This window comes from Brassica rapa, chromosome A09, assembly GCF_000309985.2.
Source record: "Brassica rapa cultivar Chiifu-401-42 chromosome A09, CAAS_Brap_v3.01, whole genome shotgun sequence".
NCBI classification, from domain to species: Eukaryota; Viridiplantae; Streptophyta; class Magnoliopsida; order Brassicales; family Brassicaceae; genus Brassica; species Brassica rapa.
The window spans coordinates 36,029,819-36,056,203 of NC_024803.2; the positions used below are offsets into that span (position 1 = coordinate 36,029,819).

General features: G+C 35.6%; 4 protein-coding genes and 1 long non-coding RNA gene across 9 annotated transcripts; 2 read left to right on the forward strand and 3 right to left on the reverse strand.

The window, feature by feature from the left end:
* Positions 1–203: 203 nt before the first annotated feature.
* LOC103841609 (protein STRICTOSIDINE SYNTHASE-LIKE 10) lies at positions 204–2,678 on the reverse strand. Its single transcript, XM_009118160.3, has 3 exons — positions 2,255–2,678; positions 1,085–1,348; positions 204–1,010 (listed from the first exon to the last, which is right to left on the reverse strand). The coding sequence occupies exons 1-3, from the start codon at positions 2,545–2,547 to the stop codon at positions 443–445; spliced, it is 1,125 nt and encodes a 374-aa protein (XP_009116408.1). The 5' UTR covers positions 2,548–2,678; the 3' UTR covers positions 204–442.
* A 12,046-nt stretch (positions 2,679–14,724) lies between these two features.
* Positions 14,725–16,603, forward strand: LOC103841610 (two-component response regulator ARR9). 2 transcript variants are annotated; one of them, XM_009118161.3, is made up of 5 exons: positions 14,725–15,263; positions 15,361–15,458; positions 15,587–15,658; positions 15,871–15,941; positions 16,034–16,603. In XM_009118161.3, exons 1-5 carry the CDS (start codon positions 15,158–15,160, stop codon positions 16,395–16,397), a joined length of 711 nt encoding a protein of 236 aa, XP_009116409.1. In that variant the 5' UTR covers positions 14,725–15,157; the 3' UTR covers positions 16,398–16,603. The 2 variants fall into 2 exon arrangements, with proteins under 2 accessions (XP_009116409.1, XP_033136041.1); XM_033280150.1 differs by having other exon boundaries at positions 14,726–15,263; positions 15,361–15,470; positions 15,586–15,658.
* Positions 16,604–16,879: 276 nt separating this feature from the next.
* Positions 16,880–20,057, reverse strand: LOC103841611 (cystathionine beta-lyase, chloroplastic). Of its 2 annotated transcripts, XM_009118162.3 has the most exons (12): positions 19,177–19,826; positions 18,974–19,089; positions 18,830–18,900; positions 18,646–18,737; positions 18,486–18,573; positions 18,290–18,401; positions 18,110–18,206; positions 17,946–18,027; positions 17,744–17,861; positions 17,565–17,672; positions 17,391–17,493; positions 16,880–17,285 (listed from the first exon to the last, which is right to left on the reverse strand). In XM_009118162.3, exons 1-12 carry the CDS (start codon positions 19,220–19,222, stop codon positions 17,110–17,112), a joined length of 1,209 nt encoding a protein of 402 aa, XP_009116410.1. In that variant the 5' UTR covers positions 19,223–19,826; the 3' UTR covers positions 16,880–17,109. The 2 variants fall into 2 exon arrangements, with proteins under 2 accessions (XP_009116410.1, XP_033135995.1); XM_033280104.1 differs by having other exon boundaries at positions 17,744–18,027; positions 19,177–20,057.
* A 293-nt stretch (positions 20,058–20,350) lies between these two features.
* Positions 20,351–26,378, reverse strand: LOC103841612 (condensin complex subunit 1). Of its 3 annotated transcripts, none has more exons than XM_033280070.1 (16): positions 26,140–26,378; positions 25,583–25,905; positions 25,350–25,510; positions 24,081–25,269; positions 23,771–23,962; positions 22,951–23,604; positions 22,665–22,841; positions 22,466–22,533; positions 22,153–22,375; positions 21,970–22,069; positions 21,769–21,884; positions 21,630–21,687; positions 21,391–21,542; positions 21,086–21,299; positions 20,804–20,944; positions 20,351–20,698 (listed from the first exon to the last, which is right to left on the reverse strand). In XM_033280070.1, the coding sequence occupies exons 1-16, from the start codon at positions 26,273–26,275 to the stop codon at positions 20,571–20,573; spliced, it is 4,032 nt and encodes a 1,343-aa protein (XP_033135961.1). In that variant the 5' UTR covers positions 26,276–26,378; the 3' UTR covers positions 20,351–20,570. The 3 variants fall into 3 exon arrangements, with proteins under 3 accessions (XP_033135961.1, XP_009116412.1, XP_009116411.1); XM_009118164.3 differs by having other exon boundaries at positions 20,351–20,704; XM_009118163.3 differs by having other exon boundaries at positions 20,351–20,944.
* Positions 20,599–21,592, forward strand: LOC117128219. The gene is made up of 2 exons (XR_004451467.1): positions 20,599–21,000; positions 21,122–21,592. It is a non-coding gene; the product is annotated as an uncharacterized LOC117128219 (long non-coding RNA).
* Positions 26,379–26,385: the final 7 nt, after the last annotated feature.

The following is a 26,385-nucleotide window of genomic DNA, read 5'->3' on the forward strand; positions in this document are numbered from 1 at the left end:
TGAGACAGTAGCGTTCGACTTAATGACATGGCGATGACGTGGCAGCATGAAACAGAAGGAAACATTACTTTATATAATAAGAAAATACTTTTAAGTTTAGAATAGTTTAGAGATCAAAACGAAAGTTTCATCCATTTTGTGTACAGAAGAAGCAACCATGCCAGTGACTCGTTTTTCTTACTGTTACCGCCCCACTTGCAAAATTTACCTTTATAAACTTCTCAGTTTTATTAATATTATCATTGGTTTCACTACAGAGTGCTTAAAGTCTAATGTACATAGAAAACACTATGGATAGACGTAAGGAAGAGAGAGTTAACGTGAACATAGACATAGTTTATTATCACAACCATGTCACATACACATACTTGTGACAATATGATCCACGCTATTTAAGATTATAACGAAGCACAGACATTTAAGTATTTAACAGAGTAGAAAACTACAAATCATAAAGACCAAGAAAAGGCATAAGAACAGAACCAATCCAAAGCTTACCATCTTTCTCCTCCACTTCACTTATAAACCTCAACCTCTTCCCTTCTCTATCCTCAAGCACCTCCAAAACCTCTCCTGATTCACTCAGCTTCATAGCCGTCGCATGAGGTCTTCCTCCGGTGAACAGCGAGTGCAGACGCGGCCCGCTTATCGGAAATCTCAGCAACAAGTCTCTGAACCAAGCCTGAGAGAGCGAGAGCTTAGCGAAAAGACCTTTCTTCGAGTGAAGAGCGACCCAAAACTCTCCATTCGAGTTTCTTCTGATGTTGTCAGGAAAACCAGGAAGCTCAGCAAAAACGTCTTGTGCTCCTGCGTTTGGACCAGAGAGCCAAAGCCTTAGGATCTTGCAAGTGGTGGTCTCAGCTACGAGTACAAAAGACCTGTCTTTGCTTAGTGCGACGCCGTTTGCAAACGCAATGCCTTGTACTAAAACCGTCACTTTCTTGCTTGTTCTGTCGTACTTTATCAACCTCCCTGTCTTGTCCACGTTCAAAACAGCAGCCAAGAATTGCCTGAAACACGACAACGCCTTTGGAGTTTTAAGTTCATGCATCAAAGAAAGATGTTTTTTTTTTTTGGCTCTTACCTTCTCTGGAATCTGGTGCTGGTGTCTGTGAAGTAAATCACATCTTGATGCTCATCAATGTCCAAATCATTAGTGAAACGAAACGGTTGCCCTTCAGCTTCTGTGACCAAGGATTTGGCTAAACCACCAGCAGGACCAACAATCATAAGGCCAAAGTATGCATCCGCGATGTAAAGGTCACCGGTTTTCTCATCGAAACGCAATCCTAATGGTCTTCCACACACATGCTCCAACTCTGGTGCAAACGGGCGAACGCACTTCTCCCTAAACCACATACATATTCACAAATTATGAGTAAAAAAAAGAGGAACGAAATGCTTAAACAACATTATATCCATGTCACATACTGAATTGCACAATATATACGGAGTACAACTGTTCGAGAGTTATTTTTTCAAAAACGAGTCTTTTTGTGATAATGACACAAGCAACCTCTAAAACTACCACAAAGCATGATAAACACACATCTGTCTAAACCATATTCACAAGTGGTAAGACATGAATGAAATGCATATATATATGCCACATACCGAATGGCACAATATACTAAAACTGACTCATTCTCTAAAACGAGCAGTGTCGTGATAATGACACAAGCAACTTCTATGGACCTTGTCCATACTGAATTGCACAAAATATCCACGGACCTTGTCACATACTGAATTGCACAAAATACTCATACTGTTTGAGATTCATTCTCCAAAAACGAGTCTTTTATAATGTTTAGATTCACAAATACTGACACAAGCAACCTTTAAAACTATCACAAGACATGATTAACGCACATCGATTGCTTCGAACTTATAAATACACCAAGTTGCTTAAAAGAATGTTCTTTCTCTCACTGAATAAGCTAGGCTAGCTACGTTCTTGCTTAGAAAAAATGTTCTAAATATTAGTCTAGAAGGCGCCTAGGCGTCCACGTAGTAGGCAAATCAAATCTAACCGATTTTTTCTAGAACGATTTTTATCCCGCCTAATCAATAATCTCTTATAAGACGCCTAACTATTGCCTTAGCGATTTCTTGAACATTGAAACCAAGTTGCTAAAAGAATGTTCTTTATCATCTAACAAGTCCCGAAACTCTCCACCACAATTCGTACAAAACGACAACACTTTGACAAAACCATAAGCAATATTACTTCACTATAAAACGTGTGGCTCTCTACCTATTCGCCGAGGTGTAAGCGAAATCTGACCATCCAAGCGACTCCCCGCGCCATTTCAGGACACGACCGTCGGAGACACCGACGTACGGACCTTCACCCGACGGATCGAAAGCTATGCTCTCCGGACCGGAGGCTCCGGTGAGGTTAAGCACCTTCGCCGACGGGAAAACATCGCGGGAGCCGGAGATTTTAGGCGGTGCGAAGACGCCTGAGCCTTTTTGGCTACTCAAGGAGGCAAGGACTGCGATAATCGTTACAATCGCTGTTGAGAAGAACACGGTGAGCATCGTCATGATGGTAGTTAGTGAGAGCTGCCGTCGCTACGATTACACTGTAATGAAGCTTTCTTTTCTTTGTCGGAACGGTTAAGGGAAGTTCAAGAACCGGGATCTCGTAATTATAGTTTTGATTTAATTCGGATTTAGCCTTGAATGAATACGAAACTTAACTACTTGTTAATGGATTTTAAGTAAGCCCATTAGTCAGCCCAGTTTATAGACAGAGAATTGTAATGACCAGCCCATTTATGATATTCTAAAAAGTGGCTCAACAAGATTCAAGAATAGTAGCAGAACTCGTTAGGACAAAAAACACACAAAATTATCAACGTGAGTTGAGAATACATTGTTTTTTTTTTATTACTTGATGTATGGTGTGCCTGGCATTAATGAATGTAGTAAGAATCAAAGTTACTAAAAATATTCAATGTCGTGAGTTTTATAAAGTTTAATGTTAGCAAAAAGGAACAAATTCATTTACGTAAAATTTACTTGTGTGAGGTGCCGTGTAAATAAATTGTTTTTACAAGGTGGGTTTAGTAGCTTTAGTATTATTAAACGAGTTTATGTGAACACAATCATACAAACTTTACATACTAAATGATACGTAATTTGAAATAAAACACACGCGATAAATAAAATAATATAAGAATTTGCTGGCAAATATGCAAAGAACAACCCAATGATCTTCTTCTTCCTGCAGCGAGATCAGAAAACCAGGTCAAAATCTTCTCACATCTCACATCACTCTCTATTACTAACCAGCCAGATCAACTTCTATGGAACCCTAACAACTTGCCATCAGAGAAATATTCAACACAACTCATCTATAACCTAATCAGGACGGCTGCGCCTGCTGTTCCATGGCACAAGGAAGTTTGGTTCTCTGGAGGTATCCCGAAACATAAGTTCTTAACTTGGCTAATGACCCTAAATCGTTGTCCTACTAAAGATAGGATGCTCCAGTGGGGGATCCAAATTGATGGTGGATGCGTGCTCTGCCAAACTCAGATCGAATCCCGGAACCATCTGTTCTTCCATTGCAGATACTCTTGGGACGTTTGGTAGTCTCTAGCTTCACGTTGCTCGGTTTCTCCCTCCCCTGATTGGGACGCGACATTGACAACGCTACACAACTACAGGGGGACACGACCATGGAGGAAGCTACTACTACTCTCCTGGCAAGCGGCAATTTACCTCCTATGGTCTGAACGTAATCAAAGACTCCACCGAAACCGGTTCAGGTCATCAGACTCCCTCCTATTGGAAATTGATAAGCAAATCAGACTTCGGATTGCAAGCTTCCGGCTCTCAAACCCGGCTGAGTCCTCCCAACTTCTCCAACTTTGGTTCTCTTCCGTTTGATCACCACTTTTGATCGAAGATCACGTAACCTCTCCAACTTCGTTATCATCTATCAAAATTGGGCTACTGTCTTGGGCTTTACTCTTTCTCATAACTACATTTGGGCTCTAGTTTTTGTTTATCTAATTAAGCCATTTGGCTAACTATGCTAACTCATTGTAACATTTTCATTCTCATGCTTTCAATAGAAAAAACTTTTAGCAAAAAAAAAAAAAAAAAATGCAAAGAACAAAAAAAAAGGCAAAAGAGATTTGGTGCACAACAATGTGGCTCTGGTGGCTCTGTGTTCCATTGGAAAGACACACACACCCCTTGTATTGAATGCGCCCGAGCAGCTATTGTAAGGGCATTTTATGTTTTGAGTTTACGTTATTAATTATTATATTATATTTGATTTAATAAATCTCTATATTATTAGCACAGTTTCATAGCAGAAAAGTGTACCAATCATCGTTGCATTTTCAAGCTAACGAAGTAGGTAGTATTGTGCAAGATTCCGTCTTCAGTCCATATACACTAAGATATGCACTAGTTTCTTCCAATAATTGTACACCTAAGAACATTATTTGGTTTCTGAAACGTCAAACAAGTAACGTTGATAAAGATATGCAATATCGTAAAACTGTTGGAGAAGAAGCGATTATCTGCGTAAAACAATTCTTCATCTCTCCATTTCTCCCTGCAACTGCAAACTCGACTATTCTATCCCTTGTCCCAAAGTTCCCAGGCGCCTCTAAAATCTCCGACTTTCGTCCCATCGCGTGTCTCAACACAGTCTACAAAGTCATATCCCGTCTGCTGGTTGCAAGGCTAAAACCGATCCTTCAACACCTTATCCTGCCATGTCAAACAGCTTTCGTTAAAGACCGCCTCATAGTAGAGAATACTATCTTAGCAAGCGAACTCATACATGGCTATCACAAGAACAAAGGTCCCAAGAAGATTACCATCAAGGTGGACATTGCCAAAGCTTTTGATACATTGTCTTGGGAGTTCCTCTTCTCCTGCCTTGAAGGGTTGAACCTGCCTCATCACTTCCTCTCTCTGCTCAAAGCCTGCGTGTGTAAAACTAGCTTTATGGTTGGCTATAATGGAACAGTATCTGGATACTTTAAAGGCAAAAGGGGCCTTAGACAAGGTGACCCCTTATCGCCATTCTTGTTTGTGATTGCAATGAACTGCCTCTCATTCATGTTAAACGAAGCAGCATCACAAGGAAGGGTAAAGTATCACAAAAACTGCGAGAAAATGAAGCTTACACACCTTTCCTTTGCTGATGACTTATTGATTTTTATTGATGGATCCTTGGAGTCTGTTCAGACGGTGCTACAGGTACTCCATGAGTTTGAGAAGAGGTCGGGATTAGCGGTGAGCTTTCAGAAGACAAGTTTTTATGCGTCAGGTATGAGTGCACAAGAAATAGATACAATTCAAGCTTCAACGGGTATGACTTGTGGTACTTTACCTGTGCGCTACTTGGGAGTCCCCTTAAACTCAAGAAAGCTCAATCTCACTAACTGTGAGCCGTTAATCCATCAGATAAAGAAGAGACTTTCTTCATGGTCAGTTAAGTCTCTTTCCTTCTCAGGAAGACTACTTCTGATCAAGACCGTCATATCGGGGATAACAACCTTCTGGTGCTCAGCCTTCATCCTGCCAAAAGCATGTATCAAAAGAATTAATTCTCTATGCAGTGTCTTTTTGTGGAAAGGAGATATTGAGAGTCATAACTCGGCGAGAGTAGCTTGGGACACGGTGACGCTTACTAAAAGTCAAGGAGGCCTAGGGATCAAAGATCTAAACACTTGGAACACGGCCTGTTGTCTCAAACTCATCTGGATGCTGTTCTTCCGTGCAGGTTCAATCTGGGTCGCCTGGTTCAAAGAAGAGGTTTTGAAAGGATCAATTCATAATTACTGGACCACAAAACCTAGTACCTCGTTCACCTGGCTCGCGAACAAACTGCTGAAGCTTAAGACTGTTGTATATCCGCTGATCAAACTGAGACTGCAGAATGGCACATCAGCAAGGTTCTGGACTGATAACTGGACTCCATTCGGTAGTCTAACAACCTTCCTCAACAATTCTTCCTCCAGGCTTGGCATCCCTGCAGCAGCTACGGTTGCCTCACTCTCTTGGAATGGAATGTGGCAGCTCCCATCAGCGAGAACAGAGCAACAACTGCAGCTTCTCACATACCTAACAACAGTTACACTTAATCAGGAACAAGACTACTATGAATGGGAGTTGGCAGGCAAGACTGTCAGTAAATACAGTACAGGAGATGTCTACACTTACCTTCGTGGAGAGATAGCTGATGTCAATTGGTCGAAGTCAATCTGGTCTTCTTATGAAATTCCCAGACATTCTTTCCTCGCTTGGCTTGTAATCAATAACAGATGCCCCACTCGTGATAGGCTTATCGGCTGGGGAATTCAGGTTTCACCTCTCTGTCTCCTATGCAATCTTCATTCAGAATCTCGAAACCATCTGTTCTATGAATGTGGTTACAGTTTTGATCTCTGGAACCTCGTTGCAACTAAGTGTGGCTTAACGCCTTGTCGTGATTGGGACGGCACGGTTTTTCAGATGATTGCACTTCCTCGATCAAAATCCCGCCGGCACAGCACTCTTTTAACCCTCCTAGCGTGGAAATCAACTATCTACTGGACTTGGAATGAAAGGAACTCCAGGCTTCACCAAAACAGCTTCCGATCGGTCGACTCTCTGTTTGTGGCGCTTGATAGATAACTTAGGAACAGAATCCAGAGTTTCAGAGAAACAAATCCAACCCTCTCTTCTGCGATGATTCAACTCTGGTTTCAATCCCCATAGCCAACCTCTCCTGCTGTTGCAACTGCATATCGGCACTCATCGCTTCCGTCGCAGACAACGCTTTGATCGTTTTCTCACAAAACTAAATTATGGGTTCACTTGGGTTTTTACTATGAGTTTTTAAGATTGGGCAGGGTCCTGTAACTTTAAGCCCATGGCTTTTAAACATTTTATTTCTTAGTTTTATAAATGAAAGCCCCAGTTACAAAAAAAAAAAATGTATATTCGTTAGTACGTGTACGTATAGTGAAATTGCATGAAACAGAATTACATATTACTTTTCATTTTAAAATTATAGTAATATATATAGTTTATCAACACATGTACATTTAATCGATTATAGTATCTAAATATTTTATCAATCTATGTTATTATTCGTCTAACACAGGAATGGTCATCGCGACAAGAAAACAGTGGAAGAATTAGAAAGAATAATCATATAGGGAACATATTGCCTGATATTATGAGGAAAAAGCTACAGCTAGAAGCATAGCCTTTTTAAAAATACATCAATAATTATTTTATTTTATAAATACGAATAATGGAAATTCAAAAGTATAAGATAAGGATCGAACTCGATAATTTATTTTTCTTTTAAGAATCTCTAACCACTCGTGTGTCTTCCTTTTCATTCATCAATTCAATGCATCTATATTATTAAAACTGAAGTACAAATTAGGTTTGTTTGGAAACATGGATGACAAAGTAATATGAGAATTGTTTGGAAACTTGGATAGCAGTATATGTATTTTCTTTTATTTACACATTTAGTCATTGCATTTATAATAAGTTACGTATTTCTTTTTGTATTTCTTTTTATTTACAGATTCTACCACTACATTTAAAATCAATTTAAATTAATTAATTACAATTCTAAAACTTATCTAAACAAATCAATATTCATATATTGATCATTATTAATATTGTACAAATATTACTAAATAAAAAAAATTTCTATTTCATTTAATTTAGCAAACACATTAAAATAATTTTTTTTATTTGTTTACGGAATCAGTTAGGAATAGACATTCGGGTGTACCCATTTAAGTACGGGTTGTTTCTTTCGGGTAAAGATTTTTTGGGGTTTGAAATATCTTTTTAGGTACTTCCTTTTTGTATTTCTTTTTATTTATGGATTCTACCACTGCATTTAAATTTAATTTAAATTAACTAATTACAATTCCAAAACTTATCTAAACAAATCGATATTCATATTTTGATTATTATTATTAATATTGTAAAAATATTACTAAATAAATTTTTTTCTATTTCACTTAATTTAGCCAAACACATAAATATATATCTATACATATATTTATTTGTTTACGGAATCTGTTAGGCATAGACATTCGGGTACCCATTTAGGTACGGATCATTTTTTAGGGTATAGATTTTTTGGGTTTTGAAATTAGACCATGTTTGGATATAAATTTATGTGTGAGTTTCAAGTTGGATCTCCCGTGTCTGTATGAATTTGGTTATGATGCACAGAAAAGTAAAAATATTCAAATAACGAATGTATTTGAAAATGATTTGGATATTTGAACCAAAAATAATCATATTATCCGATTCGATCTGGATCTTTTGAATACAATTAGTTATATGGAGACATATCTAAAATATATTGCACTAATCATGAAAAACAAATATCAATGTATAAATACTTAAAAACTAATACCTGCGCGGGTGCGCGGGTCAAGCTCTAGTCTATCTTATTAAAACTCAAGTACAAAATTGGAGTGTTTGGAAACTTGAATAGAATTATTAAAAAATTTGGAGTGTTTGGAAACATAGATTGCAGTCTTTTAAAAAAAAATATTTTTGTTTGAAAACAAGGATAGTAGTATTAAGAAAAAAAGTAATGGGCTTATGTTTTTTTAAAAAATTAAAAGTTATCTAGGCCACTTTTAAAATATACCAAAATGGGTCAATCTAATTGCCTAAATTTTTTTTTTCTAAACTAACCATAAAACAAAATTTAAACTTTATATACATATTTTAAATCAAAATAATAATTCAAATTTGATTTATATCAAAAATTGATTCAAAAATATACATATATTCAAAAATAGATTTTTACTAAACTATTTCAATAACCATTATAAAAAAATATTGTCAATATATATAAGAAAAATATAATACAAAGCCCAATTTGAAATACCAACTCAAATTATGGTTTTTATATTTCATATTAAGTTTTAAAAATATAATATATGTAATTATTTATATGATGGTATGTATAAAATACTATTAATTATATGATTACTTATATGATGGTACATATAAAATACGATTAATTATATGATGATAAAATACGATATATAATAATGACTAGGGATGGGCTTTTGGGTACCCATACGAGTTTGGTTCTGATCGGTTTGTATTTCGGGTTTTCGGGGTCAAAGATTTCAGCCTTATTAGAATGTTTCTAAATTTTTGTTTGAGTTCGATTTGGATCTTTGCGGGTTTGGTTTGGGTTTGGATAACTAATTTAAATTATTTTTAAAGTCTTAAATCATTATATATTTTAAATTTCTCAAAATGTATAAATAAAATAATATATTACATATAAATTTGAATAACATATGTCATAATACTTAAGCTTAACATATCAATTGGCTTGATTTAAAATTTTGGATACGGAATTAATAATTATTTTAAGTATTTTTGGTGATTTGAGTATACTTTAACTATTTTAGATATTTACTTTTGACTATCTATATATATTTTCAAGTATTTAAACCAATTTAAAAGTATCATTTTTGATGTTTTATATACGTTAAATCTAAAAATAATTAATATATATAAGTATATAAATCTATTTTTAGATAAATTCGGATACCCAAATACTTCGGTTCGGATCAGATTCGGTTCTCTAAATAACAAAATTTTGAATAACTAGAATATTTAATCAATTTATGTTCGGGTTTGGTACTATATTTTTGGATCGGTATCGGTTATGTTCTTCGGATTCATTTTTCCAAATCCTAATAATTACATGAAAAACAAATATTAACATATTTTTTAAAATATACACCTGCGCACCTGCGCGGGTCAAAATCTAGTTTTCTCTTATAAGTACAAAAATAAATAGCTCAAACACCATACTTTTTTTTTGACAGCTCAAAAACCATACAAAATCAGAATATATCCTACTAATTCAAGTTTTTTACTATTGTTATACACATATCGTTAAATCAATTGAAGGTGTACATCCTATTTTCTAAATAATCGAATAATCATATATTCATATATATTTTGAGCAATGTGGGTCAACACATGAAATATGTATTTTGATATTGATATACCTAACTTGGAATCGATCTCATTTATTGATATTCTCAAAACACGTGAAGTTAATATCGTATCTTTTACAATAATGCATGAGTTTTGGTTCACCGTATCTATATTATTAAAGTTGAAGTACACATCGAGATTGTTTGGCAATATGGATAGTAGTTAAAAAATAGTACTGTTTGGAAACATGAATAACAGTAAGTTAGAAAAAAAAATAATGGGCTTATGCTACTAAAAATTTGAAAGTCTATTACATTATATTAAAAAATAATGGGTCTATGTTACTTGATATATATATATTCAAATCAAAATAATAATTTAAAATTGATTTATATCAAAAATTTATTCAAAAATATACATATATTTAAATTTTGATTTTTGCTAACATATTTTCCAATAACTATTATAAAAATGTTTTCAATATATATAATAAAAATACAATACAAAGCTCAATTTCAAATACCAACTTAAATTATGGTTTTTATATTTCATATTAAATTTAAAAATATAATATATGTGATTATTTATATGATTGTACGTATAAAATATTATTAACTATAAGAAAACTTATTTGATGGTACATATAAAATACAATTAATTATAAGATAACACATATATTGTAACCTATGATGACACACACACATATATATATATAAATATATATATATATATATAATAGTGATTAGGGGTGGGTGTTCGTGTTCGTTTTCGGGTCTTTTTGGAATTTCATGCCCAGTTCAGATCTTTGAGGATTTGGTTCGGAATTGGATAACCAATTTAAATAGGTTTGGTTTAAATATTTGGATAGAGAATTAATAATTATTTACGTATTTTTGGAGTTTTGAGTATTTTTTAACTATTTAAAATATTTACGTTTGATTATTTATATATATTTTCAAGTATTTATGCGAACTTAAAAGTATCATATATATTTAGGATGTCTTTAAATATATTAAATCTAAAAATAATTAATATATATAAGTATATAAATCTATTTTGGATACCCAAAATACTTCGGTTTGGATCGGATTAGGTTTCAGTTCTTCAAATACCAAAATTTTGAATAATTCAGATATTTAATCAATTCCGGTTCGGATTTAGTACTACTTATTCGGATTGGGATTGGTTCAATTTTTCGAGTTCGAGTTTTTTGCCCAACCCTAAATAGTGACATAAAAAGCAAATAGCATCATATTTTTTTTTAAAATACACCCGCACGGGCGTGCGGGTCAAAATCTAGTTAACTATTAAGACCATAAACGCTCATTTAGCTTAGGTGTGAGTTTATCATTAATAGTAGTGATGACCTAATGTAATCGTGTGTGGTTCGGTATATAATACACCGACGACTATATACTGCGAACGCGTCTACATTGAAACTATTTTAATTTATTTATTTTGTTATTTTCAAGACTGATTGGGTACAACCACTCAATGCTCACCGCCTGGTGTAATTCATATACTGTAACAAAATAAGTGTTATTAAGCTCCCAGACTCTGTCAGACTGGGAGCTAAAGATTAAAACGGAACCATGAACCTTTGGCTCTCAGACACTGTCAGATTTAGAGATACTTGTAACTGTGAAGGGTGGTCCTAAGCCACACATGCAACTACCTCACTTAACCCCGAAAACTTATCGGATTACGTTCATTGACTCCATGACATGTGAAGGGAGGGTGTCCAATTCGCATGTCACTATGACACGCATCCACTACACATAAGAGCACCATTAACCCCACTTCTTAAGTTGGTTCTTAGGAGGTGGGTCCCACAACTTTATTAAAAACCACTTCTTCTTTCTCTTCTGCAAGAGGCAAGTTTGGTAGATTCTTATGGTATTTGCGGGCCCCACTGACACGTGGTGGCTCGCGACTGATTATTAAAAAAAAAAAAAAGTTAAGAACCTCAAATGTAGGTTTTAGGGTTAATGGTGCTCTAACATTCTCAATTCACGTCTCTGTACATAAAACTCATTTATGTAATACTTCAGAGTATCATCTCTTTGTGGTTAATCATGCTTACGTTAATGTGTTTTAATGTTTTGTTTATGCATTATTGGTAATATTTCAAAGAAAATATTAAAATTTCATTTTTTTAAAAAAAATATTTTGTATTATATTATAATTTATAATACAAACATAAGATTTGAAATGATAATTACAAACACAACTAATGTTACGTAATCCAATTGTAAATGCAACACGGTTCACAGAAAGAAATGCTAATAACTTTGGTTCTTCTTTGGGATTTTACTATATTGAGTCTGTAAATGTTGATCCATCCCTAATTCAACTTAATATCATTATATAAACAATGTTTTAGTGTCAAAACTTGTGATGATGAAGTGTCAAGTGTGTGTGCAATAGAGAGAAAAAAAGAGGAGGTGTCCTCATGTAAGAGTATAAACTTCTACACCTTTATTTTAATTACCTGAGTGCCTTACTCTTTAATTATACTATTTGGTCCATTTGTGTTAACTTTATCTATATGTGTGTAAAATCATCATTTTAAACAAAGCAAAATATTTTCTCAGCGAAATTTCATTTGTGATTGTCAATGCTTACATGAAACTCATCAGTATGACTTGGATATGACTCATCAGCGGCGAAAAGCCCTAGAAGTATCATTTTTTTCTCAGAAAAAAAACTTATGAAAATAATGGGGTTATGGAAAATGTACATGATTTGGCACTATGCATATAAAAATGCTGATTTGAGTCTTACAATATAAACTGTAGTTTATAGAATGTACAAGAAATTGAAAATGATATTTCACGAACATTCGTTTAAAAAAAAGATAATATGATTTTTGAAAATTTATATATTTATTTGGCATCAAACTTTAACAATTGTAACAATTTGTATACAGTTTCAGATGGAAAAGCTTCACCTCAGAATCCCATTACTTGATTTAAAAAAAAAAGAAATGTCGAACCAGAGAGTGACAAACTGGAACCCACTGCACGAAAGAGAGGTTACATTTCACTGGAGGGCCTTTATCATGTGGCCCCGAGACTTCGACACATGGCCGATGATAATGGCAATCGTGATGATGATAATGGGGCAAGGCATGACCATGGGAAACAAATCTTCGGAAGAGAATCTACACCAAACCTTTTATTTTTGCCATATCGTTGCCACCAACACTATCACAAACCCCCAACTGCTCGGTAAACGCCACCGTTATTTCACGTTTTGCTTAATATATAGTATTTTTCTTATGATATCTTTTATTATGCATTGTGTTTAATTGGACGAAAAACACAACGTAATAGTTAATGATGATAAACACAAAGGGACATCCGACGTCACTTATATCTCTGAAGATTTTGGCGGGTCCCGTTTATATTGACGAAACGTTAAAATAAAACTAAGAGAAAAACATTGGACGTAAGACGAAAAACAAGTGGAGAAAAATAAATAAGTATATATATTTTTTCGGTAATCTAACTATATATTTTTTCAAGTGGAGAAATATATTTTCACAAGTTATCAAATAAGATAAGCACTAAAACTCTTCATAATTAAGAGGTCAGAAAGACGATTATGATGGATAAAACAACATTAAGTTATCAATGTTGGCTTTAGATTTATAAAACTAAATACTAATGATATAAAAGTTGGATAATTTATATATAATATATATATATTATATGTGTGTGTGTATTTTGAATAGTTTGTTTGAAAGTAGGATGATCCAAATATATAAACACTTAAAATTTGGAGGTTAAAGACAAATACTTTATCCAACTGTCTTAAAACTAGCTATGTAGATTATAACAGCCAGTAAAACAATAAAAAGTGTCATTATAAAAAAGATCACATGCAAAAAAATTCTTAGATTTTTAAAGGATATGGATGTAATATTTTAGTATTGTACAGTGAAGCATCTATCTTGGTTTCATACATATTTGGTTGCGCATACTGCATTGGACGTTTTGTCTTGATCCGTATATTATAAGATTAGACGGCACATTTTCGGATAGTTAGATTTACCAATTATCATTATGTATCAGGCACTGGAAATATTATTTTATAAAATTTACAAAAACAAAGAAAGGTCTATCAACTGATCAACCAAAATTAAATTTTGTTATACCATTTTTATTCAAAATAAATTACCATTGAAATCCCAATTTTTTTTAACTTATGGTTTTCATTAAGGAAATCTTTTAAATTTGGTGTAAAAACGAAGAGGTTGTGGTTGTAAATTAAGTCTGGACAAAAAAACCAAAACTGAAAACCAAAATCAGAGTCGTACTAAAATAATTCATACTAGAACTGGATTAAAACTTTCAAATAACCAAACAATTTATATATTTTTATATCTGAAAAAAAATAGAACATAATCAATAACTGAACATATACCGAATATATAAATTTTCATTATATATAACATTACTAAATAAATATATTATTTAAAATTTTATTAAAAGTATTCGAAAATATTGAAAAAAACCCAAAATATCAACAAAAAAAAACATTCAAACTACCACCAAAATTATCCAAAAATATCATAATATTTTTATCTGAAATATCCCAAATAATTTGAATTATTGAAGATTTTATTCGTTCTATATTTTACCTGAAATATTTTATACTTTATTGAATTACCTAAGTTTTACCGAATCCAAAACCATTCGAACCCATCCGAACTGAAAATTCGCCAGTTCCTATATAGATGTCATCCATCCAATCCGAAGTAAACTGATATCCAAATTATAAAAGCAAAGCTCTCCTCTTTATCTAATCCTTAAAAATCCTCATAAAAGATTTGTTCTAGTTATTTTATTTTATTTTCTAACTTTTGCGTTCTTTCTCCCACTGCGTTGTCTTCTTAAAAAAAACAAAATATATTCCTATCAGAACTTGCTTTCTCCACAATTCAAAGCTAATAACTTTTATACATTTTCCCTCTTCCTCTTTTTGCAAAGTGAAAGAAGAATAGAAAACATATAATCAGATCTTGTTTTTTTAGCACAGACCCTTTTATCTCCGTTCCTTGCATGATGTATTGAGCTTAAAATAGCAGCAAAAATTGAATTTTTCTAGGGAAGAACGAGAAAAAGTCAGAGACTTTACATCTGGGTTCGTCGTTTAAAGATTAGATCTTCAGTTTCTTTTTGCAATGGGTATGGCAGCAGCGGAATGGAAGTTTCATGTTTTAGCCGTTGATGATAGTTTAGTCGATCGGAAACTCATAGAGAGACTGCTTCAAAAGTCTTCTTGTCAAGGTATAAACTAGTGTCAACGACATGAACAAGTCTTTGTAGCTTGTAAGAATCTTAGAAAGATCTAAGCTTTTAATGTTTCTTTTATTGGTGTTTGTAGTAACAACTGTTGATTCAGGCTATAAGGCTTTAGAGTTTCTGGGTTTAAGACAAGGTATTGAGAGTAACGACACAACTGCTCTTTCTCTATCTCCTCAGGTTCGAAAAAGTTTGCTCCTTTCTTTTGAAAAAGTCAGTTTAATGATTGGGATTGATTGGAACTTGATGTCTACAAGTCTTTGTGTAATGGAAGATTGTTTATTCTGTTTGGTTTTGACTTTTGACAGGAAGTGAATCTTATCATTACAGATTATTGTATGCCAGGCATGACTGGTTATGATTTACTCAAGAAACTCAAGGTACTTTTTTTTTTTTTTTTTCTTCCTAGTTTATTCGTTTTAGTCTCTGGATCATGTTTCCTAATATATAATCAAGAAAGTGAGAATGTCAATATGTGAGATAGATATTTGGAATATTTTTCTCTGTTGTCATTTTGTTTATCTTCTCTCCTTTATGCTAGTAGATGTGTTGTAAGTTCATTGATAGCATCATCTGTTTTACAACTTTGCAGGAATCATCTGCTCTTAAGAACATACCGGTAGTAATAATGTCATCGGAGAACGTTCCTGCAAGGATCAGCAGGTAAAGGATAATTGATGAGCTTGTGCCCCTCCTTTAGGTTGTGTTTCATCATCATATGGAAGACTCTTTATGTTTCTTAATCATGAAAACAGATGTTTGGAAGAAGGAGCAGAAGAGTTTTTCTTGAAACCAGTAAGATTGGCTGATCTCAACAAGCTGAAACCTCATATGATGAAAACAAAGTTGAAGAACCAGAAGTTGGAAGAGATTATAACACCTTCAAATGACGAAAATGGAACTGTCGCAGCAGTTGAACCAGAGATTAAAGATTCAGTAGAAATGGAAATCATCAAAATGTTGCCTATACAATCAGAAACAGAACCAAAACGAGTGCTTCTGCAAGTGGTACAACAAGAGGAGCAAATGTTGAGTAACAACAAGAGGAAGTCAATGGAAGAAGGGCTGTCAACAGATAGACCACGTCCTAGGTTAGAGGGCATCGCAACCGCTGTCTGATTTCGGAGTTCTGTAGATTGTTGTAGGAATGCTTCTGCTGATGGTACAATACAATGCAAAGAGGGAATATAGATGGATGATAATATGATTGAATGATGATGATAATGTTTATATATGTACATCAGTAAATCATACATGGTAAATAACCCATTTCACAATTTTGTTTCACTCCTTTTTAAAAGCTTTACTTAAAAGAAACTCAGCTATCTGAAATTTGTATGTTAAGGAAAAGTCGATCTGTCACTTTATCTGCAAACTGTAGTTTTCAGTTCACAATGTTACTTTGTCATGTATAAAGTACCTGTGACAGTGAACAAAATGGTAGGTGCAAATCTGGTATATTATGGTGCAGATGTGTCATGGTTTGTTTCATGTTCCTGTTCTTACCTAACCTGAAACAGACTTTTTTAAGTACAAGTTGCTCACCAGAGTACCACTCTGTATTCTCTCTTCACAGATGAAGAATTTTGGTGAGAGTTGTCTTACTTTGAAGAAAGATCTATACTTCAATACATGTTTTTACTGCTTATGTTGGATTTGAAGGTCTATTACAAACTTGGATTACAGATGTAACCCCAAATAAGCAACAGAACAAATCCAACAAAAACGAGTTTATTGGTTTGATGTGTTCTCAAACACCAAATTATGTTTTATGGTTACTTACACAGATTCTTCCAAGATACAAAAAAAAAAACTGAGACTAGAAGGGGAGCTAGATGGGACCGGTTCTGAAGGCGATATCAAGATCAGAGATCAAATCATCAGCATCTTCAATGCCTGCAGAGATTCGGACAAGATCTTCAGTCAAGCCTCTGGCCTCGCGTACTTCAGCAGGTATGCTTGCATGTGACATGAAGCACGGCATGCTTATAAGTGACTTAACACTCCCTAACAAAGATTAAGAAAGTGAATGAGATCAGAATCCAAAACTATCCCAAGTATTACTACAGCTTCTTCAGAAGAAACACAAAAATAGTATTATCTGATACTCACCAAAACTGACAGCAATGCTGAAGTATTTGGTGGTTTCTACAAGATGCTTAGATAGCGCAACCGATCCTGTTATAAAGCTAAAAACGGACCCTGCACCTTTTGCCTGCATTTTTGATAAGATGTAATCTTGTGTTAAGAACATAGATTCTCTATTTCTTTTTGTACATTAGTTACCTGAGAGAAGTGGAGATGGTGACCAGGATGATCTGGTAGACCAGCATAGTACACTTTCTTCACTCTTGGATGAGAAGACAAGTACATTGCGATTTTCCTTGCGTTTTCCTGAATATATTTTTCTCAGCTAATGTAAGTAGTGAAACCAACAAAGAAGATAGAAATAGAACTCCACTAACCTGTTGCTTTTCTATACGTAAAGCCATTGTCTTGATACCTCGCAGGCAAATCCAACAGTCGAAAGGAGCTAAACCAGAACCTTCAGAGTTTTGGAGAAAGTACAACTCCTTTGCCAATCTGGAAATTTTAAGAATACAAATGTAATAGTAATAGGATCTCAAACACTTGATAGTGGAAAAGACAAGTAGAAGAAACACACACTTTTCGCCTTTTACAGCAAGCACACCCGCCATCACATCGCTGTGTCCAGCTATAAACTTAGTAGCCGAGTGCATAACGATATCTACAAAGCCAAGTAGTATTGAGAATTATAACGAAACATTTTAATCAATAGTAAAGCAAGTATGAGTTGCTGTTTAACACACCAGCTCCAAGTTCTAATGGGCGAGAGAGCACCGGTGACATAATGCTGTTGTCCACCAACATAAGTGCACCTTGAGCATGAGCCATCTCAGCTATTTTCTACAAACCAACCAAACCTTAAAATCAATTAAATATCATCATATAGAAAATGTGGTTTTGGGATTCAGAGATTATATATATACTCGTATATCAGATATTTGTTGTCTGGGGTTAGTTGGAGACTCAAGCCACACAAGTTTTGTCCTGGGACCAATAGCAGCAGCAACCTCGTCTAAACTAGTTGTGTTTACTCGTCTACAAAAACAATATATATCAAATTCAATTATCATCGTCTTTTTAAAAAAATATGAATCATAGGTAGTAAGTAATAATACTAACTTTACCACAACACCAGATCTTGGGACTACTTGAGATAGTAATCTGTCTGAGCCACCGTATACATCATCACCAGCAACAATCTCGTCGCCTATGGAAACAAAGTTTTTAAATAATACTACAACGATGAGACCAAGTGAGAGAGGCCAGTACCGAACGTTACCAGTTTTGAGAAGGTGGGTAACAGCAGTAAGAGCAGCCATTCCACTAGTAAAGCAAAATGCTCTATCTGCCTTATCAAGCTTCGCAAGAAGACTAAACAACAAAAAAAAATTAAGAGAAATGTTCCCCACCAAAACACACACACATACAAACAAGTCTAGAGAGGAAGCTAAGAAAACATATACCTTTGCAACGCATCCCGTGTAGGATTCCCACTTCTTGTGTAGTCATAAGGACCATTTTCAATAGCAGAAGGCTGCAAAAAAAAAAAGTAAACTTAAAAACCTAACCATGAAGTGACAACAAAGACGTTGATTCAACTCAACTACCTGCTTAAATGTAGCCGTCTGGTAAAGCGGAGTACTCAGAGCGTCAAAGGGATCAAATTCATTTTCCATGTTCATCAGTAACGTAGCGACGCTAGCCTCTTCTTTGATATCAATAGCTGCAAAACTTATATGATGATCATCAATACGATTGCAAAGGCTATTCATTAAAAAGGAAAAAGAGAGAGAGAGAAGCTTTTATGAACCATTTAAGCAATATGGTGTGGTACTGTTAGCTATACTTTTCTCCATCACGCAGCTTAGCTTGAACAGGCTCTTACTCGAGATCTGCTTCTTCTCCCAAGTAGTTTGGAAGCTTGTGTTGGAGATGTGAACCAATTGTGGGATTTATGGATTAAGGATTGTTATCTAGATTTTGACTAAATAATGAGTGATCATATCTGGATTGGGGCCTTCTGAATCTGAGTTGATGGACATGAGGATTTCAACTAGATGATAACTGTGCGCACATACGTGGGATGAGTTTTATACTAATATATGTTTATTAAATGGTTTAACATTTTACAATACTATAATTTTTATCGATTGTAAAATGACGAATACAAATGTTAATCTTTATTGTTGAAAAGTAAACGTATTACAACTAATTTTAATTATTTTTTAGATTTTATATGCACGAAAAAATTAAATTTTGCGGCTGACACAAATCACCAAAACCAGATAGACAAATCAATTGTAAAACAACGAAAGGGGATTAAGTCTGCTCTCGATTTGCTTACAATTGAATCCCCATAAGTGATTTCATTTTCTACTTCTATAAAATTGTATTTTTGTTTTCGTTTTTGTTTCACTCATATAAGTTTTATTTTTATTTTTAAACTTTTTCTATGAATTTAGTTAATTACATAAGTGTCAATTTAAAAAGATAGATATCTGTAAAAATTAATTTCACTCCAGATACATATTTAAGGATCAAAATTTTAAAGAAAATCACAGCAAACTCTATTCACAAGGTAGTGTTCAAATCTAATATATAAACATGTTATAAAATATATGTTTTTATCGAAATATAAATGTACAATATGTCTAGTATATATTCACCAGTTCGGTTTTAAAATCATATAATTTTAGAACAACAAAACAAATTACTTGTTTTATTAACCTACACTTTTGAGGTTTAGTAACTTAAGAATATACCGATAAAAATATATATATAATACTTTAACATTCTATTATATTGGGAGATGAATTTGTGTGGAGTTTGTGAATTTTAAGAGTTGATAGATTTTAAAAACTATGTGAATTGTGAAAATTTATATACATTAAATTATGAAATTTGATACAGAACAAAGAGAAGAGTTTGCTCTTGTTGTTGTACTTGGACGAATTGGCTACACGTTGTCACAACTAAACCCCAGCTTTAACGTACTTTGTTCTATATGAATTGATCTTTTATCATATCACCATTGACAAATAGATATATGGTCGATTCTTCAATATTTAAGCATCTTACAGAAAGAAAAAAAAACGAAAGCAGTGAGTGACCAGAATAGACCTAGTTATAATAAGATAGCTCTCGAGATGTTGAGCAAATTAACCACACACTCTCTCTCTCTCTCTCTGCTTCTACACGGTTTCTTTACGTTCTACTTGATGACCTCAGGCTTCTCCTGATGCTGCTGCTAGATAATTTTGCACGGTTTCCTCTCTTGACGTTGCTGCTTTCTGATTCGCCTTCTCCTTCTCCTTCTTCTTCTTCTTCTTCTTCTTCCCCTGAAACAAAAATGGTGTGAGATTGTTTAAAAGATGTATATGAAAGTTTTAATATATCGGCACTGGTGTTTTGGTTCAAGGAATAAGGACTTGTGGTACCACTTTGCTCAGAATCTGGTACTTCCTCGGAGTCCGATAGCTCTTCCTCAGAGTTCGATGGTTCTTCCTCAGAGTCAGATGCTTTTAAACTATCCCCCTGTTCTCCCATTGATGGATCCACGATTTCACTGTCTGAAACGCCTGAGAAACACACAAAATGGTGCTTTAGAAAAAGATAGAGACTATCCAATGTTTTAGTAAGGTTTCTTTAACTGGCATCTGATTATCTAAAATCTGGTACAGTGAACTTTGTTTTAGCCCAGAGTCTGAAAAAGCACTAACCTTCTTCATCATCATCATCATCATATTCTTCTACAGGTTCGTCTTTCACTTTGCTGGGGACGACAAGAGATTCCATGTTCTTGGTTTTCTCTATATGAACCTGGGCGTTTCTTGCGGTTTCTTCTTGTTCTTTCTTTTCCATGTGGAACTTATTGAGCTTCTCCTCAAACTCTTCAATGCACGCTTTAAGTTCTGGTTTCGCAAACTTCTTTCCCTGCTCAGATTCACAACCAGATGCCAAACTCACATATAGCACGAGAAGAATGAAGACAATGGCATGGGTGAAAAAAACCAGAGAAACGTACCTTATTGATTATGCTTCTAAAGTTTTCCGTCACTAGATCCTCTGCTAAAGCGTGCTCGTAGGACTTGAATGACTCGATAAGCTTTTTGATTCCCTTTTCTGTGAACGTCAGCAACGAAAGAGAATACGAAATGTATTCCCACTGTTTTGTATCTGCAAGTGTAGACGTAGACTTATAACGCATATACTTTCTATTAAACCCATAACAAGTGTAAGGATATATTATCTATCCAAGTGTACCTGTGACACCGCTAAACCTATTGCAAAGCTTCTCAACCAGAGCCTCCATCTGTTTGTCCTGGAGATAGTTGAGGACAGAGATGAGTGATTAGATAAGACTGAATACAAGTCCTTCTAACTTCAATATCGCGCTATATACCTTTTTGATGGAGCCGATCAAGAACTGCATGACATTACAGAATGACTCTCTCTTCAAATTCCGGTTGGATAACTGCCCAAGTATATCAGGAAGTAGATTGTATATAGGATTGGATCCTGGATTTGTTTGGCAGAAAAGAGGCTCAAGCGTTAAATTTCATTCAAAAGTTGAACTGGCTTTGTTAGATATTGCACAACTGACCTTTCTTAGACAGTTCATGGAAAAATAATTTTGCAAGACTAGAGATCCTTTCCACATCATCTTCTATACATATAGCCATTTCGTTAATATGCCCTTTCACCTGAAATCAGGATTCACAAAATGAAACCTCAAACTATTATTGAAGATGTTTAAAGATAGAATGAAAGTGGTAAGGAGCCATACCTTCATCATATCGTTCAGTATAAGATGTGAAAGGACCAGGACAGCATTTTTCCTGACCGAAACTGAAGCATCCCGTAACCTGGCATACATATTTTCTGTCCAAGGTTCTAAGAGATTTGGAAAACGAACGGCCAAGTCTCCGAGGGAAAGGGTGCAATTTGAACGGACAACTTCAGAAGGTGCATTTTCAACTACTGTGAAGAGAAGCTGGAGATTGGATTCGCTGGCATACATTGAGGTTTACACGTCAATTTAACTATAAGTTTAGTTTTGTTAAGGATAAAGAGAATATGAAATTAAGATTTGAACTTACCAGAAACTTGCATCAATAATCATACACCTGCATAGTGCAAGCATTGCAGAAGCTTGTAGTTCTGGATGCTGTGAGAATGGAATTCAATTTTTTGTATATCAGAAAACAAATGTGAAAGCGAAAGAAGAGGAAGCTAAAACACAAGCCTACAACATCATCACACAACATGAAGCAGGGAAATGAATGAAAAACTAACTACCTTTTGCAGTACAGAAAAATTTCTGCAAAGCTTCGAGAGAAAAGTTGCACAGTCCCCAATCAGATTCTTCTCGCCAGAACCACCAGAAACAATCTCTCTCTCTGCTCTTTCAGCGAGTGTGTCAAGCAGTGCGTCATCAGAGGCAGCCAGTCCTAGCTCAGCATTTATGCTATTGTTCTGAAAAACAAACAAAACATCGAATGAGATAAGCACTAGCACGTAAAAGTAACCAATTGAGGTTGCAACGTTTGTGCCACCAGCTGCACTTTAGGGTATCGGTATGTACCTCTTGCGTGGCACCAGGGTTTTCTTCTGTATTCTGACTTTCAGCAGCCGCTTTGTCCTTTCTAGTCTTCTGTCTCCGGATCTTCTGGATGCAGGATTCTATATACACCAACTGGTTCATGGCAATATGACTGACAACGAACAAGAATCTACTGAGCTTTGCAACATGAACTGTGGTCAGACAATCAACTGTATTGCCGTCGCTATCACTCTGTGCTTGATCTTGTTCAACTACGTCAAACACCGTGCTCAGGGACTTTTTAATAATTGTAGAAGCTAAGGCTTCTGGAGTTGGGTGGATCATGTATATCGCACTTATGGCTTTATCAGCAGTAGCATAAAATATGTTTTCTGGAAGCCAGTTCCCAGTGATCAAGCTCTCGAGAATACTAAACAATCGGCTGCCACTGCTGAGCAATAACTTCTTCCTATCTTCTTCGGAAAGCCGCTGAATAGCAGTGCATGCAGTTCTGGCAAGTAGAGGTTCCACTTTTGCCCAACGGCCAAACCCAATATCAATAATATCCTGTATGTGTGATCCAAGAATCCTAGAGGACGACTTAGCAGCCATGCAAAGGACAGATAGAGCCCCACGGCTTTGCTCCGCAGTTGTCCCATTGATGTTAAAGCAGAAGAAGTCCCACAGAGCCGAAGTCTACAAAGACAAAAAAAAATGATAGAAGCAGTAATTAACCTCTTGAGGTGAAATTCTTTAACTCAAGAAATGATGAACCAATAATAAATAACAACGGTTATTTGTTCTTCGTTGTTTTTGGCCGTGCATGACTACATGTATTGCTGGAGTCAAAGAATGAACTCACCGTGCTGCTAGATATTTCACCTTTGGACACTAAAGCATTAACAATAAACTCTAGCGCTGCTTGATCGCCTATATTCGAATCTATGGCAAGGTTCAGCAGCTGTTTCGCCGTTTCAACTGGATTTTTCCTTATGTAGATTGAAATGAAGGCATTCTCCACTGCCTCATAAATGGACTTATCCTGAGAAAAGGCCTGCAGAGATAAATATAAAACAGGTATTTAGCACCATGTATGCAGGGGATGTCGTTAACTCATAAAACGGCAGATGAAAGGATTTTTAGGAGTTACAATTCGAGATAAGAGACCATACCAGAGGCAGAATTTTACGGAGACAAGCTTCTGCACCATCAATTTGGAACTGCTTACACCTCATCAACAAGAGAATAGCATTCTCGACATCACTGGCAGAAGATGAAGCCATCAACTGAACGAGGATCGGCATACTAGCTGACATGCACTTTGAGAAGCTCAATCCAGCCTCAAGGGAAGCAATCAAGGCCTTGGTCTGCTCGACGTTACCAATATCTGGAACAGAAGCATCCTTCTCACGGATATCTTCCTCATTATCTGGCTGACAGCTATCAGGTAGACTATCCAGATGCGTATTATTTGTAACTTCAGGTTGCAAGTCATCGATTTCACCATCTCCATTACAGGAGTCACCATCTGAAGTTGGCCCTTTTGATGAGTCTTCAGTAGGGCGGTTTGGTTCAAGTTCGTTCAGTTTTCTTTTATACTGCTCCAGAGTTGCTTCAAATGAAGCTATCCGAAGCTGTGGACCAAAGGGATTATGCTGCAACATCGTGATCAGTAAATTCAATGCGGATTTTCTAACAATTGCACTCTTGTCTTCCAGTCTTCCAGCAGATATTGATGCAACCTCGTTCCATAGGCCAATCGAAACAGAATGCTCTTCACACAGTTCAGCCCAAACCTGAAGAACTCGGCTCCTTGTATAGGCAGAAACATCCCTACACCGTTCGAGCAAAATTTCCAACATAGCTTGCTTAGTCCGCAGACGAAGGGACTTGGAACTCACATCTCCCTCAACATCATTAAACGCTTTTGCAACTAATTTTCCAAGAACACCAACTAGTGCGTTTCTGATCTTATATGATTCACCACCAAAATGAGGGACCAAAACTCCAACATTTGTCGACATTACTTTCGGCAAACGATCAGCGAGCTCGACCAAGAAACGTCCCACATTGTCAGCCCCAACCGTATCTTTAACATAGGCTTTGGGATCAGTCCTCCCAATATCTCTAATGATTGTCACGGCCAAGGTACCATCCGAATACTTACTTTCAGCTCTAGCAACTGCATCAGCGACGTGTACAACAGCAAAATCATACTTGTGTATCAAATGCATGACCGAAGCACATGACTGCACAATGTAACGGTACTTTGTAGCAGACGCTCCTATGATGCGGCACAAAGCATCTTTTGCCTCAGGGTCTTTCAAGATCGCCGCATTCTCAAAAAGAGAGAACGAGTTTCTACAAGGAAAATAAAATGAAAAAAGCTAAGAGAATGTACATTAAACATGGAGCATGTATGAGTAGATGACAGAACTTACTTGACAATGAAAGAGAGGTAGTTTTCATCTAGCTCCGACGATCCAAATAGCAAGGACAAGTTGATCTCAAGAGAGTTTGCAATCAAATTAAGCATCCTACCCCTCTGAGGCTCCCAGTTCCATGACTGAACAACAAGCTTCTTCCTCCCTCGTCCCGCCACCTGTTCATCCACAACATCACTATACCAAAACTCTACTCTTAAGTAATCTTAAAAAAAGAAAAAAAAAACCACCTTTGTGCTGTCAACATTGCTAACATGTGACTCTTCAGTCATAACAATAGTAATAAGAAAGAAAGTGTATATCTTCAAGGCATTGCGATGAGATGTGATCCTATCGATGATCGGAACTTCATCCTCCTGGTCTTGTACAGACCGTGAGATCGAATCCACGTTTGGGAGAAGAACACTTAGATTAGAGCGAAGGCTTTCAACAAGATTACACTTGCAAGAGGGAGGGAGAGTGTAGAAGCTCCTGACTAAAGAGTAGACACGGTCGAAAACGTCTTGGTCTTCGATACAGAAGAGTTCTCTATCAGATAAGTCAAATGATACACCTGAGTTTCACAAACAAAATTAAATTTCAATTAAACAATACATAGTGACTAATCTTCGCAGTCTAACTAACTTATAAACAAACTGCTAACTTTACTAATAACTACGTGGCGATCTCGTAATCTCCGAGATCTCCTAATTAGATTGCAACGCAGGTAAAAGCTAAACCCTAGTTCAATTAGCTGCATGTAATTCGAATTTTCTCGAAGAATTAGATAGAAGATTAGGAGTGATACCTTTGACGAACTCTTCGAGATCGGAAGGGCGAAGAGAGGTGACGTCGACGGGGTTCTGAGCGAAGAGACGGTGATTGTCTTCGGGATCTTCTTCTAGGGCTCGTAGGATTTGGGGGAAGACAAAGGGAGGAGCCATTTGCTTAGAGAGCGAGAGAGAAACTGAGAGACGTTGCTCAGATTTGGCTTTTGACGAGATGCAATTTCAAAACGAAATTGAAAATGGCAACGGAGCGGGAATCCATGGTC